The sequence below is a fragment of the Mastigoproctus giganteus genome, chromosome 4, assembly GCF_048544385.1.
Source record: "Mastigoproctus giganteus isolate SK-2022 chromosome 4, ASM4854438v1, whole genome shotgun sequence".
Taxonomy (NCBI): domain Eukaryota; kingdom Metazoa; phylum Arthropoda; class Arachnida; order Uropygi; family Thelyphonidae; genus Mastigoproctus; species Mastigoproctus giganteus.
In genome coordinates, this window is record NC_143578.1 from 67,862,171 (window position 1) to 67,879,321 (window position 17,151).

The 17,151-nt window shown below is 35.3% G+C and overlaps 1 protein-coding gene across 1 annotated transcript in view; it reads right to left on the reverse strand.

The window, feature by feature from the left end:
* LOC150086812 (U3 small nucleolar ribonucleoprotein IMP4) overlaps positions 1–17,151 on the reverse strand; it is a 92,374-nt gene that overhangs the window by 55,354 nt on the left and 19,869 nt on the right. Inside the window, exons 2-3 of the mRNA XM_090371586.1 lie at positions 15,204–15,312; positions 6,857–6,940 (exon numbers count right to left, since the gene is read on the reverse strand). Coding sequence (XP_090227712.1) covers positions 6,857–6,940; positions 15,204–15,312 — 193 coding nt within the window. The remainder of the gene's footprint in view (positions 1–6,856; positions 6,941–15,203; positions 15,313–17,151) is intronic.

Sequence of the window (17,151 nt, forward strand, 5' to 3'; positions counted from 1 at the left end):
ATATGGCAAAACGGTGTTACCAACAAGACCATCTAAAGACTGAAAAACTGAAATGGGTGTAATTTAAAGTAAAGAATAGTACCGTGCAAAGCAGCAGATAACTAATTCTTAAATCATAAAGCGGATAACAAACCGGTTTAATAAAAAAGGTTAAATCGGTTTTCATATTGAGTTGTTAAAACCGAAACCGAGCTTCTAAAGCCGGATTCGAATATTTTCTTAGTTAGCCCTCAAATATAGTTTTTTGTTATGCACATTTTCTTTTGTTTGGTCATTTGTCTGCATCGTTCAACTGCTTTATGTTTTAAACATGTTTTTTATTTTATGTTTAGGTACGAATCTCATGGGCAAGTGGCCCAAATCTAGGAGGGGTACCTTTTATCTTCCCACCTGTATCATGGCATGATGCAGGTATACTCATTTATCACTGAGTGAGTCAGAGCGATAGCGTAAAAGAAAATGCTCAACATTTCTCCGTTCCATCTATCTTGTTCGCCAGGCAAGTTATGGAATGCGCCTTATTGATGGTTACCCACTAGAAACAGATTCGCTGAATATTGCATCAAATTTCATTCGTAGAAAGTTTTTTGCTTCTTTATTCCTATTAAATTTGCGATCGAACATTCTCCAAAAAGCAGCTTCACCAAATTTAGCTTTTATGTTTGAAAATACAATAGATTTAATTGGGGGAAAAAAAATTGCAAGTAAATAAATATCATCTTTGATGTTGCATTTAAAGAAAATGCATCAGATTGACATTAAACAAGATAACAGTGAACCTCCCGTAAAAATGGTAAGAACGTTAGAAAACTTTATCGTTAAAAAACCTATGGAAGAAGAGATTTTGAAATTAGCTGCTTTAGATGGATTTTCTTTTAATTCAATTGCCAAGAGTGAGTTTATACAATCACCTTCACCTTCAGAGAAATAAATACGATAAATTACCACCAAGGCCTTAGTGAATGGAATTAAAAATATAGTTCTGAATTATTATAAACTAAGAAAGAAGAACTCATTCAGCATTTCAAAAATTCATTGGTTTTGGGTGCACGGTATTCATTGACTCTAGACGAATATACGTCTATACAAAATAAAAGGTATATGAATATAAATGTGCATTCAAAAGACAATCATTGGTCGTTAGGCCTTATTGAGATTAATGGTTCACTTGAAAGCAGAAGAACTGAGCAAATTGTGAATGGACACTTGAAGGAATTTGGTTTGAACTTGGATGAGGATATTGTTGCCTGCACCACCGATGGAGCAGCAATGAGGATTAAGTTTGGCAAGCAAATTACGCCTGATCATCAACAATGTATAGCCCATTGTATACATTGTCAGTTATAGATGTACTTTATGAAAAAGCAATCAATTATGGTGCCACAGTCTCTGAGTCTCTCAAAGACAATGAAGAAAATGAAAATAATGAAGAAAGTAGTGATGATGAAGAAGTTGAAGAAAGACAGCAAGGCATGCTTTATCAAGCCAACTTTACTGATGAGCTCATTTATTTCTTCAATCTAATGGCCAATATTGCACAAACTATTAACAAAGTCAGAAAAATTTGCAAGCTTTTTCAAAAATCGCCTACCAAAAATGACATATTACAAAATTTTGTTAAAAGCAAAATTTAATGGGAAAGAATATAAACTAATATTAGATTGGAAGACTAGATGGGACAGCACTTTCTATATGATTGAGAGACTTTTGAAATTTAAAAATTGCATTCCAAATGCTCTATATGCATTACTATCAACTGAAGCTGTATCTGACGATGAATGGAAAACACTTGAATTGCTATGTGAAACTTTGCAACCAGTTGAAATTATTCTGAAGGCTATAACCTCAGAAGATACAGACTTACTTAAAGCAGAGTCTTCAATAGAATTTCTGCTTGCTAAGCTTGATACAGCAGAAAACCCATTTGCTTTAAAGTTTCACCAAAGCCTTTTGCAGCGTTACAATGCAAGACGAAATTGCCGAACTGTGGGTTTGCTGAGCTATCTACACAACCTCAAAAAGTTTAGGAAAGAAGATTCAGGTTCAAGAACTTTTGATTTTCCAAGTAAGCAAGTTTTGAAAAGCATGCTGAAGAGATTTATCAGAGATTATTTGCAAAACATTCCGAAGGAGTCTTAGCATTGAATGAAGAAACTGAAAATAAACGAACTGTTCTTTTAGAAGAAAACAAAGACTCGTCTAGTTCCGATGTTGGAGATACACTCATGTGAGAGTATGATAGTGTAATAAAGAGATTAACTGAATAGCCTTCAAAATATCCGAGTGAATTGGAAATCAGCAAAGAATTTAAAATTTTGGAGGCAACTAGCAGTAGAAGTGAAAAGCTGGATAAAGTTTATAGAGCACTGCTGACCATTAAACCAACAAGTGTCCAATCTGAGAGAGTGTTTTCGATCACTGGTCTTTTTAACACAAAAATAAGGTCAAGCCATTCAGGAAAAATGCTTAATATACTGTGTTTTTTAAAGGATCATTTTTAGAAAAAAGCTGAGCAATAAATAACAAAGTAATTTCCCCAAGCTGTTTTTTTTCACATTATTTTTATATATTTATTTATTATTATTATTATAGGGCTTTTTTTTTTTTTTTTGTTTACTATACGAGAAGATAGTTTTTATTCAAAGGATTTGAATACAATTTGTAATTTTGTATAATCTCAAGCTGGTTACTTTTTTGGAGCATTTTAATTTTTTTTATTAATTATTTCTTGGCCAACCAACATACGATATGGTCGTGAAGCTGCAAAAGGATTTCATCTTTATAGCCAGTGGCAAGCAACATCTCAGATTTGCTCACAGGTGCAAATCAAACAGAGTTATCCCGAAAGGATTTCTTTACAAACCACCGTTTCCTAACGAATGCATGCGACGTGCCTGTCAGAACTCCAGCTACAAGACCCTGAGCATATGGATTGGCTGCCTTCATCGAGACTTGCAATATGCTTCAACAATCGAAGCAGCCCTGCTGGTCGAACTTAGGAGTCTAGTTCCCAATCCTATTTACACCAATTTAATCCATACCTTGTGCTACCAAGCCGTCAGAGAATCTGAACACTACTGTGCACGTCAAAAACGTAAGTTCAATGCTTTAATTAATGAATCCCGTCAATTTCGTCATCAGCATAATACCCCTTCCGCAGGTTGCACAGATTTTGTATTGAACCTGAGCAACAAGCAATTATCTGCAGAACAAATAGACCTATTGACCCTGGGTATGAAATTTGCTGTTCTCCCAAGAAATCCACCGATCACTGACATTGCCTTAGGCATAGAAGCGTGTTTAACACGCTTTCCTGAAGATGTGGCAAACGCAATTCTCCTAAAAACTGCAGCAGTTCTACACCATGCTCGCCCCGCTTCCAATCTCAGCCACAAACAAATTTCTGCCCTTAAGACACTGAAACGGGATTCATCCATCGTCGTCCTACCGGTGGACAAAGGACGTCGAACAGTCGTAATGAACCGCGCAGATTACGAGACAAAAGCCTTGTTGCTCTTGCGGGACACTTCTATTTACAAGCCCTTAACCGTTCCCCCCATCAAAGCCCCGTTACCACTTTGGCAGTTTTCTCTGAATGGACCGAAAATGGGTTCAATTAAGTACACTTTTCAGTTTAGAGAAGAGAAAAAAAGAAAGGATTTTTTGGGCTAGAAACTAGCAAAAAGAGGGCATGTTGTGTGCTAGAGCATTTTTTTGATGGTGCATCCAACCATTCCAGAATTTAGGTCTCTTCCTTCTAATTTTTTCACACAGCCTTGTCAGAATGTCAATGTAGTATGACTGATTGACAGTCTGATTTGGTGGGATGTATTAAGCAATAATAATTCCTTTAATATTGATGAAAACATGGTTTTCATTTTTGATTTTGACATTCTTCCTTTTCTATTGCATTGATTGTCTTTTAGTTTCTGGGCCGTACTGGAACAGTCAATTTTCATAGCAAGTAAGTAAAATACTCAAAGTCTGGATGTTCTTCAGTTTTTTTCAAAACATCTTCACAAACTTAGAGTCCTTTCGTTCTTTGACCTTCATTCAAAATTTCTGCCACCATTCTTATGCTGGCACACTCTTTTCTCAAGCCTAAATTTCCATTTAAAATTTGCCTGTTGCATTGAGTTCTGATGCAACCATTCTAATGCTTAAATGATGATCACTTCTAATCAATGTCCTCACCTAGTCGACATTTTTTCAGTTTTCATGGATACTGGATAGCCTGGATGTGTATTGTCTTCCACATTCTCTCTTAATTCTAAAAATCTTTTATGCCATTCAAACATGCAAGCTTAAAAAAAGGTAATGAAAAACCTGTCTCATTGCAAAGCAAATGAGTATGCTGGAACATGAATTGGCAGACGACTGGGGAAAGGTTCAAGGTCAACTGCTGTGCCTTTGTTTCAAAGGTGGTTCTTGGTGTGCTGTGGCTGCACATGCAGTCTTGTCATTTAATAGCTACACCTTGTATATGTACACATTTGTGAAAGAATTAATGTTCATTCTCTGTCAAAAGTGTATTTTTGTATTTAAACAATGTCATTAATTTATACTGATCATAGTTTCTAATTTAAATCTTTATAATTTTTCCTAACTTTCTTCCTGATGAGAGGATTTGGAGTAAATTCCAGAAAGGATCGTTGGACCCACTGTTGTTTTGTATATTTATCAATGATATTGATGAAGGTATATCAGGCTTAACGTCAAAGTTTGCAGATGATACAAAGGTTGGCAGGGTCGTTAATGACAGTGTGCTACTGCAACAGGATCTAGGAAAGTTGGGCAGATGGGCTGAGAAGTGCAACTGAAGTCTAACATTGACAAATTCAAAGTACTGCATATGGGTAGAAGTGACCCCAGAGTAGCATATCAACTGTGTGGTACTACACTTAGGGTGGTAGAAAATAAAAGACCTGGGAGTAATTGTGCAGTCAGATATTAAGTTTTCTGAACACTGCAGACATGCTGCCAGAGCAGGTCATGGGGTATTGTCAATGATATAGAGGAATTTTGCTAGTGAGGAAAAAGAGGTGCATATCCCTTTGCATAAGGCAATGGTCAGGCCACACCTTGAGTACTGCATACAGGTCTGGAAGCCTCATTTTAGGAAGGATGTGGAGTTGCTTGAGTGAGTACTGAGAAGGGCAACAAGATTGTTGATGGGAACAAAGGGGTGGCCTTACCAAGAAAGACTTAAGTTTTGCAAATTGCAATGTGTGGAGACTAGGCACCTGCGAGGTGCCTAGTTTCCCATCAGAATTGAGCCTGCTCAATTCTGATGGGATTCTTCCTGTTGCTCAGATTATGAACCTGGAGGAGTATAAATTCAAATTAAGAAAAGACAGTTATAGAATAGATGTGCTGAAATTTGGCTTTAGCCAGCAGGCAGTTGATTGCTGGAAAAAACTTCCATCTGTCGTTGTGGAAGTTGATAGCTTAAATAAATTTAAGGAGTAACTGGACAAATGTTTAGAGGGAATGGATGTGTGAAATGGTGTGTTTTTTGATTTTGTTTTTTTTTGGCTGATGCTACATAAGCTTGGTTTCTTGCATCACATGCCTCTACTACTACTACATAGGTACTAGCTAATTTTGGCTGTTTTGAGCCTAGAAGTTTCTCCCTTTTTAAAATAAAATCAATAGTAAACTAAAATTACTTAAAATTTGTGTGGTTTACTGCAAATCCTCATCTACACATAGGTTAAATTTTAGAAGTTTATAGCATAACTGCAAAGAAGTTTTTTTTACTGTCACATGGGTGTGTTGACATTAGCAAACTTATAACATATCACTTCGTCACATATTACACCATAATGACATCTGGCCCACACGAGTTCCTAATGAATTTCCACTGCTGCCATATGTTTTGTCCACAAAAACAAACTTGCTATTCACAGCTCTACTGGCAACACACATTCAATATGGTTGCCATGTTTCAACAATGCTACACTGCACTAGCACAGAATTTAACTTTCCACGGGAAATATGAGATAAGAGACACACAAAAAAAAAAAAATAGTTTCATAGAAAAAAGTTATTCTACGCGTAATACCAATATCTAATTGCATTTCTAAAAGATAGAAATATGATTGGGATATAAATAAAGAGATTAACTGAAAAGCATCACAAAACTATATAATTTACAACTAAGAAGTTAGTAAGAGAAGCATTGAGATCATTGAATACAAAGGATATCTACAAAACAATAATTGTTCTATAGAATCCAATGTATAATTTATAGCTGAAAAAATAATGTACAAGAATTCAGCCTTGAAGAAAACAAGTTGTTTTATTTGCTTAGTTAAGCTGGCTTATATGAAATACTGCTTCAAGTTCTCAGAGGGGAGTACATTAAATATTAATATAGTTGAATTAAAATTGAAACCTCTTGAGTAGAGCAACCTTAAACCAATGGTGAAAATTAAGGGAATCCTTTTGGATAAATTTGAAATGCTGGAAGTTTGGCCACAATACAACAGTTTCATAGGGCTTTTCGATCAGTTATGTTATATTTCCAATTATCTATGTCCTGATCATCTGTCAGAGAATTCTGTACTTTTGTCCCTGTTTGTCTATTCTATGGTTATTGCTTATGTGAGAATTTTTAAAAGAGAAAATTCAAAAGATTAGACTTTTCTTTCAGGATATTGCAAGTTATAGCTAAATAGGCAATATGGTTGAAAAGTGGGAGCAGTGTTGTTGAGGATCAATATGACCTCTATGTACCTAAATACAAGTGTCAATTCTTGCTTCTATTTCCCACTTTAAAGCAGTAAAATATAACAATATAATTATTATATGAAAATGAACATTACAATAAAAAAATTTGGAAAATATCACCTACCTTCACCTCCAGCATCATCCCACTCAAGAGCTGCTTGTAATTCCAGTGCATTATGTTGCAAGTTTTTGGGAATATGTTTATTTTCTAAATTATGAAAGCAAAATTAAAGATAATAAGTACCTTAATTAATGAATTTGATCTTATGAACTGAATCACTGTCAATTCATTCAACTTAAATCTTATTTCTATTTTATTTTGTTACTAAGTTCATTTATATATTAGCTGCAGACACTGGCAGATCCAGAAAAAAATGACAGGAGATGCACCATGATACATATAATTATATTGTTACGTTACATCCTTCTAAAAATTTTTTATATCTCTATATGGACCAATTACCAATTTTAAAAACTAATAAAAAAAAAGAAAAGATGTATAAAGGTAGGTTATACAAAAGCATTTGTGAGTCGACTGATAAAAAATTATCCCAGTATAAATGATAAGGAACATGATACTTAACGTTTTATATGTTTACACCACAGTTTTATGATGTGCAGCAGTGAAAGTCGCAAATTTTGTTTTATAAAATGTTATTATCAAACTTAATATTCAGTTCTTTGAGATGAGAAAAGAGAACAAGTTTACGTAAACTCTAATTCAAGTTTTCATGAATTTTTCTGGCAAATATATTTAGAACCTCTTCAAGGGTTATCTGAATATTTTTATTTATATTGAACATGGCTAAACCATTGAGTCTTTCCTGACCCATTATTGATCTCAAGTAGGTTTTAATTCTTTTCAACGAACTAAAAGATCGATCTGCTGTTGAAGTAGTAACTTGTATCACACAAAGAATTTAAGAGGTACTCGATGTTTGGAAACAGACACAAATCTGTAAGCTGCAATTGGCATATTGGCTTTTTCAGATTTTTGTATCCAGAATTTCCTCCATAATTTCAATTCTTCATGAAGTACCTCTATAGTGGATGGTAAATTGGATTCGTATGTTTTTGCTGCATCCAGTATTTCTTCATCTGTTGGGTTCGAATTAAAATAATATTTGGGAATTATTTTTTTGCAATTTTGAAATCGCTATTATATTATCTTTAGAAAATCGTGAATCCAACTCTGAAATCAGATAATCAAGATAAGATAAAAATGTGTTTGCTCGAAAACAGTCTATCAGAGTCAAGTTAGCTTGGTTTTGTTGCACATTTCTGACTCTTGGAATTTTTATTTCCCCATCTAATTTTTCGGCAGTACAATTTATTTGGTTAGTTAGTTAGTTAGTTAGTTATTTGGTTTTTAGGAGCATTAGCAACTAAGGCCATACTGATCCAGGATATGCGGTGGTCATTCCCTGACCTTTCCGCATCCTCCGTATTTGGTGGTGACGGGCTCGAACCCCGGTCTAATCAAGAAGCACGTGCTACGTATTGCTGCTCCTTCCCACCTGGCTACGGAGGCAGCAATTATATTTGGTCTGATCAAATATAATTCTAAATTCAGTTTCTGAATTTTCTCCTATTCTATTTAATGCTGATGCACTGCAATTGCCTTACAGAAGTCAACATTAATGCTTTGCAATTGAATTGAAAGTGGCAGTGTTATGGCTAAAAATGTTGTCAAATTTTTTAAGCAGAGCAAAAACTAAAAGTTGCAAATTGCTATGGACAGCAACCAGGCATTGCTTGCTGCATGGGTACTGGAGTATTGGCGCTACTTATATCATCCATTACAGAAACTACTGCAGGCAGTATTTCCAAAAAAATATAGATTCTATTATGCCTCTCAACCCAGCGAGTTTAGCAAAACTTCTTGGCCTTTACTGCTTTCTGAGATGGTAAAAGTTCTGTTATTTTCGCACTCAACAATTGGGTTCTTGAGGCAGATTCTCTTAAAAAATTGTTGACATTTATAATTATGCTGACTGTATTGCGAATATTAGGTACCATACTTGCTTTGTTTGCTACTTCATATATGGTAAAAGCCATTTCTGCATTACAAGTTTTCTATCCAAATCTGATCAATGTTACTTGCTTAGCCCAAGGCTTACGTAGATTGGAGAGGCAATTCGGGAAAATTTTAATGAAATTAACAAACTTATTTCTAGTATAAAAAAGATTTTGTCAGAAATGCCATTGAGATTATCAACTTACAGAAACATGCTACCCACCTGATCCTGTTCTTACAAGATGGAGAACATGGTTACAATTGGCATTGTTTTATGCTAAAAATTTTGATTCTATAAAAGAATCTATTGACTTCTTGGATAGTACGTATCCAGCGGCAATTAGTAGTGCCAAGACACTACCATTTCTTTGGCCAGACAGCATTTATTGTTCATCCAGACCCATTTCAGCTAGTTACCTACTTGTATAATCAAACTTGAAATGTGGGAACATTCTGTGACCAGTGCAATTGGAGAGATGGAAAAAGTTGAATTACTAATTTCAACTGTGACTGGAAGCATAGGACAAGAAATAAGAAGAAAATAAAATGCTTTAGAACAGAGCTCAGGATTTCACATTTTGTTCAGCAATTTAATCTGTTTTTGATCCCTGGCCAAAATGATTGGACACTCCTAGACACAATCCAAAATAGAACAGTCAGGTTAATTAATGATTCCTACCATAAAAATTCAATCAACTCCATATCACACAGATGTCTAGTTTCTGTTACATTCCTTTACTACAGATATTTGCAGGGGTGCTGCTGTTCTGAATTTTAAATAGGGTGATTTAAAAAACACTCAATTTGACCCTTCTCCATCTCACCATTATAATATAGTTGCCGTAAAAGAGTTTCTCTGAAAAAGAAAAGTGTCCACCTTTTTTCCATCTTTTTCTTTTCACAAAAAATAAATAATAATAATAATAATAAAAAATTAAATATTTTCCATGCATTGTAAAATCTTCTTTGTGCAGTGTAATTAGATGCATTTTTTCAATTTCAGGAAGTGGGAAATAATGTAATCAAACATTTGCAAACAAATAAGGATAAAAATTGTGAATGCAGTGCATGATTGTATTTCATGCTGACAATGATGTCCTACAGGTCAAATGTTTATTTGCATATTTTGCCATAGAACAATCTTCCTCTGAGCTGTACTGATTGTGCAGGCGAATCATTCAGAAGTATGCTTCCCAACAGTGAAATAGAAAAAAATAAATAAAAAATCGTGGCAGAACAAAACATAAATAACAAGCATTATTAGTGAAATTGTATGATTAGGGAAAGACGAGGTAGCAATGGTTCTGAAAAATGGGCCATTTTTGATTTATTTTACTATAGGTGGCAGCAATTAAAGTGATTCCATGCTATATCTACTTTGGTGACCTTTGTAATTAATAATATTTGTAGAAGGAGAGAAATTTACCTGAATATGATACATAGAACACTTCCTAATGACATTCTCCAGCAATTAAAATGAATATAAAATTAATGCAAAATGATTATAATAATAACATTAATTAAAAACATTAAAGAAATTAAAACAAGTTTAAAGTAAATTTTGAAAAAAATACTTTAATGTTATTGTTATAATCATTATGCACTAATTTTATATTTGTACTGGAGAGTGACATTAGGAAGAGTTCTACGTATCATATTGAGGCAAATTTCTCTTATTCTTCTACAAATATTGAAATACAACACAGAACTTATTGAGCATTGTAGCTCTGTTTTATACTTTTAATTAATAATAGTAATTAAAACTCATCAAACTGAAAGCAGCTTGCTCTCATCCATTAGAAGGTAACTCTATAGAGTATACAACGTTGAACTTCACCTTCTGAACAAAATATCTCACACAGATATATGGAATGTAGAACTGGAATTTGGGGAATTTGTACTATAATGTGTACAGAAAGGATAGACAGGACAGAAAGGCAGGAGGTGTTACGCTGTTAATTAAGAAAAACATAAAAGCAAAAGAAGTGCACCCAGTTGATATAGATGAACAGTGCACTGTTGAGTCAGTTTGGTGTGACATAAGCACTAAAGCAAAAATAAGAGTAGGAGTGTGTTATAGGCCTAATGACTCGAATGAGTACAATGAACAATTGTACAGAGAAATAGAGTGGGCTAGTAAATCAGAATGTCTTATAATGGGGGATTTTAACTTCCCAGATATTGACTGGAACTTGTGGGTTGGTCACTCACACACTAGTCAGACTTTTGTGGATTTATTGGATGATTGTTTTCTGCAGCAGCATGTACGAGAGGCAACTAGAGAGAATAATACTCTTGATCTGGTTATCAGCAGTGATCATTCATGTATTAAGAATTTGCAGATAAAGGAACCACTAGGTGGCAGTGATCACAGTGTACTGATGTGGGATTTACTTAAAGATTTAATTACCATCAGGGGTAAAGGAAAGGATTTTTGCTTCCGTAAAGGAAAGTACAGTGGTCTCAGACAGTTTTTAAATTCTGTACAGTGGGATCAACTGACGATGTTACCAACAGTAAATTCTAAGTGGGAAGCATTCAAGGAATTAATCGTGGATGCTACTAAAAGTTTCATACCTATTAAAAAATATTGTTCAAGGTTTAGGCCTAAATGGTTATCTAATGAACTAATGAGACTCGTAACAGAAAAGAAAAATGCATGGGATGCATATAAATTATCAAGCAACTCAGAAGCCTATGGCAGATATAAGCTAGTCTGTAATCAGGTCACAAAGGAGGTTAGGCAGGCGAAGGCAGATTACAAGAAATCCTTGGCAAAAGATGCTAAGAAAAACAACAAGGATTTCTTTACTTATATAAACTCTAAAAGGAAAGGGATGAATCTGATTGGTCCACTTGACATCGATGGTTCGACTGTTGATGATCCTGCTCAGATAGCAAACACACTGAATGAGTATTTTGCATCTACATTCACACATGAGGAATTATTAAGGTTTGAAAATGGCAGAAGGTTATCAAATTGTAGCAGGATACTTAATGATTTTGTAATAACTGAGAGAAAGTAGAGGAGAAATTGTTGAAGTTAAACATAAGAAAAGCACCTGGGGTGGATGGAATCTATCCAGTTATATTAAAGGAGGCGGCAAAGCAACTAAGCAAACCCTTAGCCATAATTATGAGAGCATCATTGGACTCAGGGGAGGTTCCCACGGACTGGAGATGTACAAATGTATCCCCAATTCACAAAGGGGGATCGAAGGGTGACACGAGTAATTACAGACCAGTTAGTTTAACTTCTGTTCCGGGTAAAATAATGGAGTCATTGGTTAAAGACGCATTGCAGGATCATCTAGACAAGACCAGCAATAATTCAGACACAGCATAGGTTTGTTAAGGGAAAGTCTTGTCTGACAAATTTGATAGGATATTACGATGTGGTTACAAAGGAACTGGATGCAAAAAATAATTTTGATATCATATATTTGGATTTCAGGAAAGCTTTTGACACTGTTGCGCATGGAAGACTATTGTACAAATTGGAACAGAATGGTATTAAGGGTAAGTTGCTACAATGGATAAAAGGATGGTTAAGTGGGAGAAAACAGAGGATGGTAATCAATGGGTGCTGTTGTTGTTGTTGTTTTGGTTTTTAGGAGCATTAGCAACTAAGGCCACATTGCTCCGGGATATGTGGTGGTCATTCCCTGACCTTTCCACGTCTTCCGTATTTGGTGGTGACGGGCTCGAACCCCGGTCTAATCAAGAAGCATGTGATACACACTACTGCTCCTTCCCACCTGGCTATGGAGGCGCCAATGGGTGTTGCTCTTCGTGGAATAATGTTATTAGTGGAATCCCACAGGGTTCGGTGTTGGGTCCACTGCTATTTTGTATATTTATCAATGATATTGATGAAGGTATATCAGGCTTAATGTCGAAGTTTGCAGTGTGCTACTGCAACAGGATCTAGATAATTTGGGCAGAAGTAACCCCAGAGAAACGTACCAATTGTGTGGTACTACACTTAAGGTGGTAGAAAATGAAAAAGACCTGGGAGAAATTGTGCAGTCAGATATGAAATTTTCTGAGCAATGCAGATAGGCTGCAAGGGCAGGTCATGGGGTTTTGTCAATGATATATAGGAATTTTGCTAGCAGGGAAAAGGAGGTGATTGTCCCTCTGTATAAGGCAATGGTCAGGCCATGCCTTGAGTACTGTGTACAGGTCTGGAGGCCTCTTTTAGGAAGGATGTAGATTTACTTGAGCGTGTACAGAGAAGGGCAACAAGATTGGTGAGGGGAATGAAGGGATCCTCTTACCAAGTCTACTACTAAAATGAAAGAATGCAGGATCCTTTCAAAAAACTGTCTAGAACTTAGTGTTGATAAAGTGACTGTTACGCTAGGCCTAAAACTTGAGTAGCAAGGGTATTAAAGAGGAACTTGAGCACTCATGGTAATAGTTCTTATCATATAAATTTCTCTACTAAAAAGGAGCTCTTCCTGCGTTTACTTATGAATAATTAGTAAACATTTACTACTATCTAGAAAAGTGTTAAAAGGAAAGATAGATTTAAACAATTTCAACTGATGTATGCCACCGAAATTAAAGATTTTGAAGCGCATGCATACATGTTGGTTGTTTTGGTTAAGTGTAGTGGGACTGATAGAACAGTTGCAAACTTTGACAAGTCTATTTAAAGAAGGGGTTAAAAGTGCTCAGAAAAGCCACATGAGCACTCTTCAGATTTACCAAATTGAAAAGTATAACACGCAATCACTACCGAGTGCCACTGACTCATGTTCAAATCGGATTTGTGATCCAAAAGTTTTGAAAGATGACACATTGAGAACTCAAGAAAAAGAACTAAACTGCAAACTTCTGGTAAAAGCAATCCCAAACAAGCAAAGCAAGCTAATAATTCTAGGCACGTTATCCTCACTTGTACAGAAATCTATGTTTTTCTCTCTCCTGGCTTGAATAAAGCCACTTGTTTCTTTTATGAGAGCATCAATCTGTAATCAAAGTGCCAACTCAATAAATGTTGAGTTGGCACTTCTACCTCAGCATTTATAAGAATTGACAATGAATCATTTCCAATTTGGACACATTTCCAGTTTTTCTAGGTGTTAAGTGTCATTAAAGAAGAAATCAGTTCTCTCAATTTCAGTGTGAGAACTTACCAGACCCTAATGTGAAAGAAGAAAGAACTGATGTACGGTGGTCCTTGGTTTGGCAACTGACAAGTGCATATGGAAACTTGAATTACAACAAATTATCCCAATGCATGCTTGGCATTTTAACAATTCCTCACTGGAATGCTGAGTATGATAGAATATTCAGCCAGGTTAGAAAAACAAAATCTCCGAGTTCAAATCTCTTTCTGGTGAAGCTTTGTAAATGCGTCTGGCAGCCAAGTCTAGATAGAAGAGCCATTGTTATAAACAAAACTTTGACTCGACACTTCTGAAGAGGGCAAAGGCTGCAACAGTATCTTCCTTGAAGCAATTAAAATCAGTTGACATCTAATAAAATATCTAAACAGAAATCCAAAGAGAGAAAAAGTTAGCTAATGTTTATAAACGTATTGTACTCATAAACAATCCTATGACTGTATTTTTTAAAATAAAATGCATATTTTTCAGTGAAATTTAATTTCTAATGTAGTGTAGACTTTTAAAAAACCCGCTACTTTTGCAAAAAAAAAAAAAATCCCTCATTTTCCTCTTGCTTACAGATACCTGATCACCAGCATTTTGAAAGTCAGCAGTTGGCAGCTATGACATTCATTCACATTTCAGACTCCAAACTCACCAAATTATTTATTCTTTTGTTTTTTTGGTTTATCCTTTCTACTTTAAGTTCTCTGGAATGTTCTTCCTTCTTATGTATTTCCTGAAAATTAACCTACAGAAATTCAAGTCTAATGTCAGAAAATATCAATCCACATACAATACCAAAATACTACAGGATCTAATAACCTTTTTGATGTTCAAGGATTCAATTATTAAATAAACTACTTTGGGAGTTGAATACTTCTATATCATATTCAAGGAATGCTTGAGTATGATATAGAAGTGATGATGATGCAATGATGTGTGCAGCCCAACAGGTGCACACATCATTGCATGATAGGTACATGAGGTAGGATTTGTGTAAGCAGTATTTTTTACTGTAGAATGGATGCTTCAGAAATATGGATTAGCCTACCAACAAGAATTGGTATCAAGGTCCCTAAAAATATTCTAAATAAGACATGAAATTTTGAAGGGTTAGAGATGTTCTTCTAGATTTATAGCAACATTTATGTAGAGGAAACTAGAATTAATAAAATTTTGGCTTAAAAGAAAAAAACAACATGGTATTTTAAGGAGAAGAAAAAATGGATTTTCTGAACTCCACTTACATACAAAATTCATAGGTCAGGTATGAATAATTAAAAACAAACAAACTATAATCATTCTAATACAACTCAGTGTTATTCATAAATTACCTTCTAATGCTTGTTTAATTTTTTGTTTATTTTCAGAAAGAGTTCTCTGTTTGTCTTCTAGTGCTTTGCGAAAGAGGTATTCTCTCCGCAGCCTGGTTTGTCTTCTTAACTAAATTATGAAAATACAAATGAAATTTCAGTCACAGCTAAATCTCATTCATATTAAAAAAATTAAAATATGCATTTAATAATACATGCAACCAAGTTTTAAACCATATAAGCAAGTGCGAAGATGAAAACCTTATCCACATTTTTAAATTTATTACATACATCATATGGCATTTTGGTAAAGCAGCCATAACAGTCACCTCAGTGTTACTGTTATAGTCACCTTTTGCTTAATTTTGTATAGGACAGAGCACCAGTTATGCAATCAACATCTGCAAAACCAACTGGTCATTTGGTATTCTTATCGTAAGGCTCTGGCGGAGGAGGGTGGATTTATACAGGGTGTTTCAAAAGTGATGGTCAATAATTTAAAGGTGAACTGTACAGACTACAATATGCAAAAAAACCTAGTAAACATGGGTCCTTCAGTGAATCGTTTTCAAGATATTGCACATTTCTAATTGGGATCCACCACTGGGTTATGCTCATTCTCTCCTTTTTCCCTCTCTCAATGCTCTGAGACATAGCAGGCATACTAATACTTGTGAAAGGATAGTCAACATGGAAAGAGGTTACTGAAATGAAGAGTATAAGGACATGCACTTCACATATGGTAAAGCCAACGGCACTGCACTTGAGGCTGCATGTTTGTACCAAGAAGCATTTCCCTGCCGAAGGCAGCCCAAGAGGTGCACATTCAGCAGGGTACATCAAAGCCTTAGAGAACATAGGCGCTTAGCCCATGGAGTATGAGCAGGTAGGCCCAGAAGCATAACACCTGATGTTGAGGAAAGGGTGTTAGAAAGAACAGAACAAAATCCAGGAATTTTGACAAGGAGGGTTGCTCTGCAAGAGTGTGTGTGTACTGAGTCATAGCAGTGCGGCAAATTTTATATAGCCAATTACTGTACTCCTACCATATCCAGCGTGTACAAGGTCTCAGCAATACAGACTACCCTCCCAGAGCAAACTTCTGCCAGTGGATGCAACAACTGTGTGCCCCGAACCCTCAATTTTTGAACAACATTTTGTTTACTGACGAAACTGGGTTTACTTGCGATGGTATTTTTAATTTTCATAACTGTCACATTTGGTTCAACGAAAATCCTAATGCAATTCACGAGTCACAGCATCAACAACGTTTCTCATTGAATGTCTAGGCAGGACTACTAGGAGATCAATTTATAAGCGATGAATTTTTGAATTTAACATGTTCTTTAGCAATGAGAGATTCATAAAATCATTCTCAAATAATTGTATTTATTCAAAATTGCCGCCAATGCGAGTAGTTACTTCTCGACATAATAAATGGTTCACTAGCGCTCTTGCTTCCTACTTTTACCACTCAATAGATGTCTCTCTATTGCGCCATGGGTATGCTGGTACGGCTTTCGATGTGCAATTGTAAACAGTCGAGTTGACACCGAAGAAAGGTGCAGACGTTATGTGTGTTTGTGGCGATTTGGCGAGTAAAATGCAGTGACTTTTGATAATATTTCTTCCAACCTACCTTTGTAAACGACAGACATTTTTGGTTATTTAGAAGACATGTAAGTATTTTTAATTGATTATTACACCTTGCTTTCTAATTTTCAATTTATTTTTTTTTTTTAAATTCCAGGATGCCTTCCACAGCATCTCAAAAGAAAACCGAACCAAAAAAAAAAAAGAAAAATTATAGAAGAAGGAAGATTGTTCAACGAAAAGTGGACAGATGACTATATTTTTGTTGAGGCAGACAGTAAGGCAATCTGCTTAATTTGTAGGGAATTTGTGCCAGTTTTCAAAGACTACAATTTGAAAAGGCATTACACGCAAAAACATGCTGCGATATTTAGTG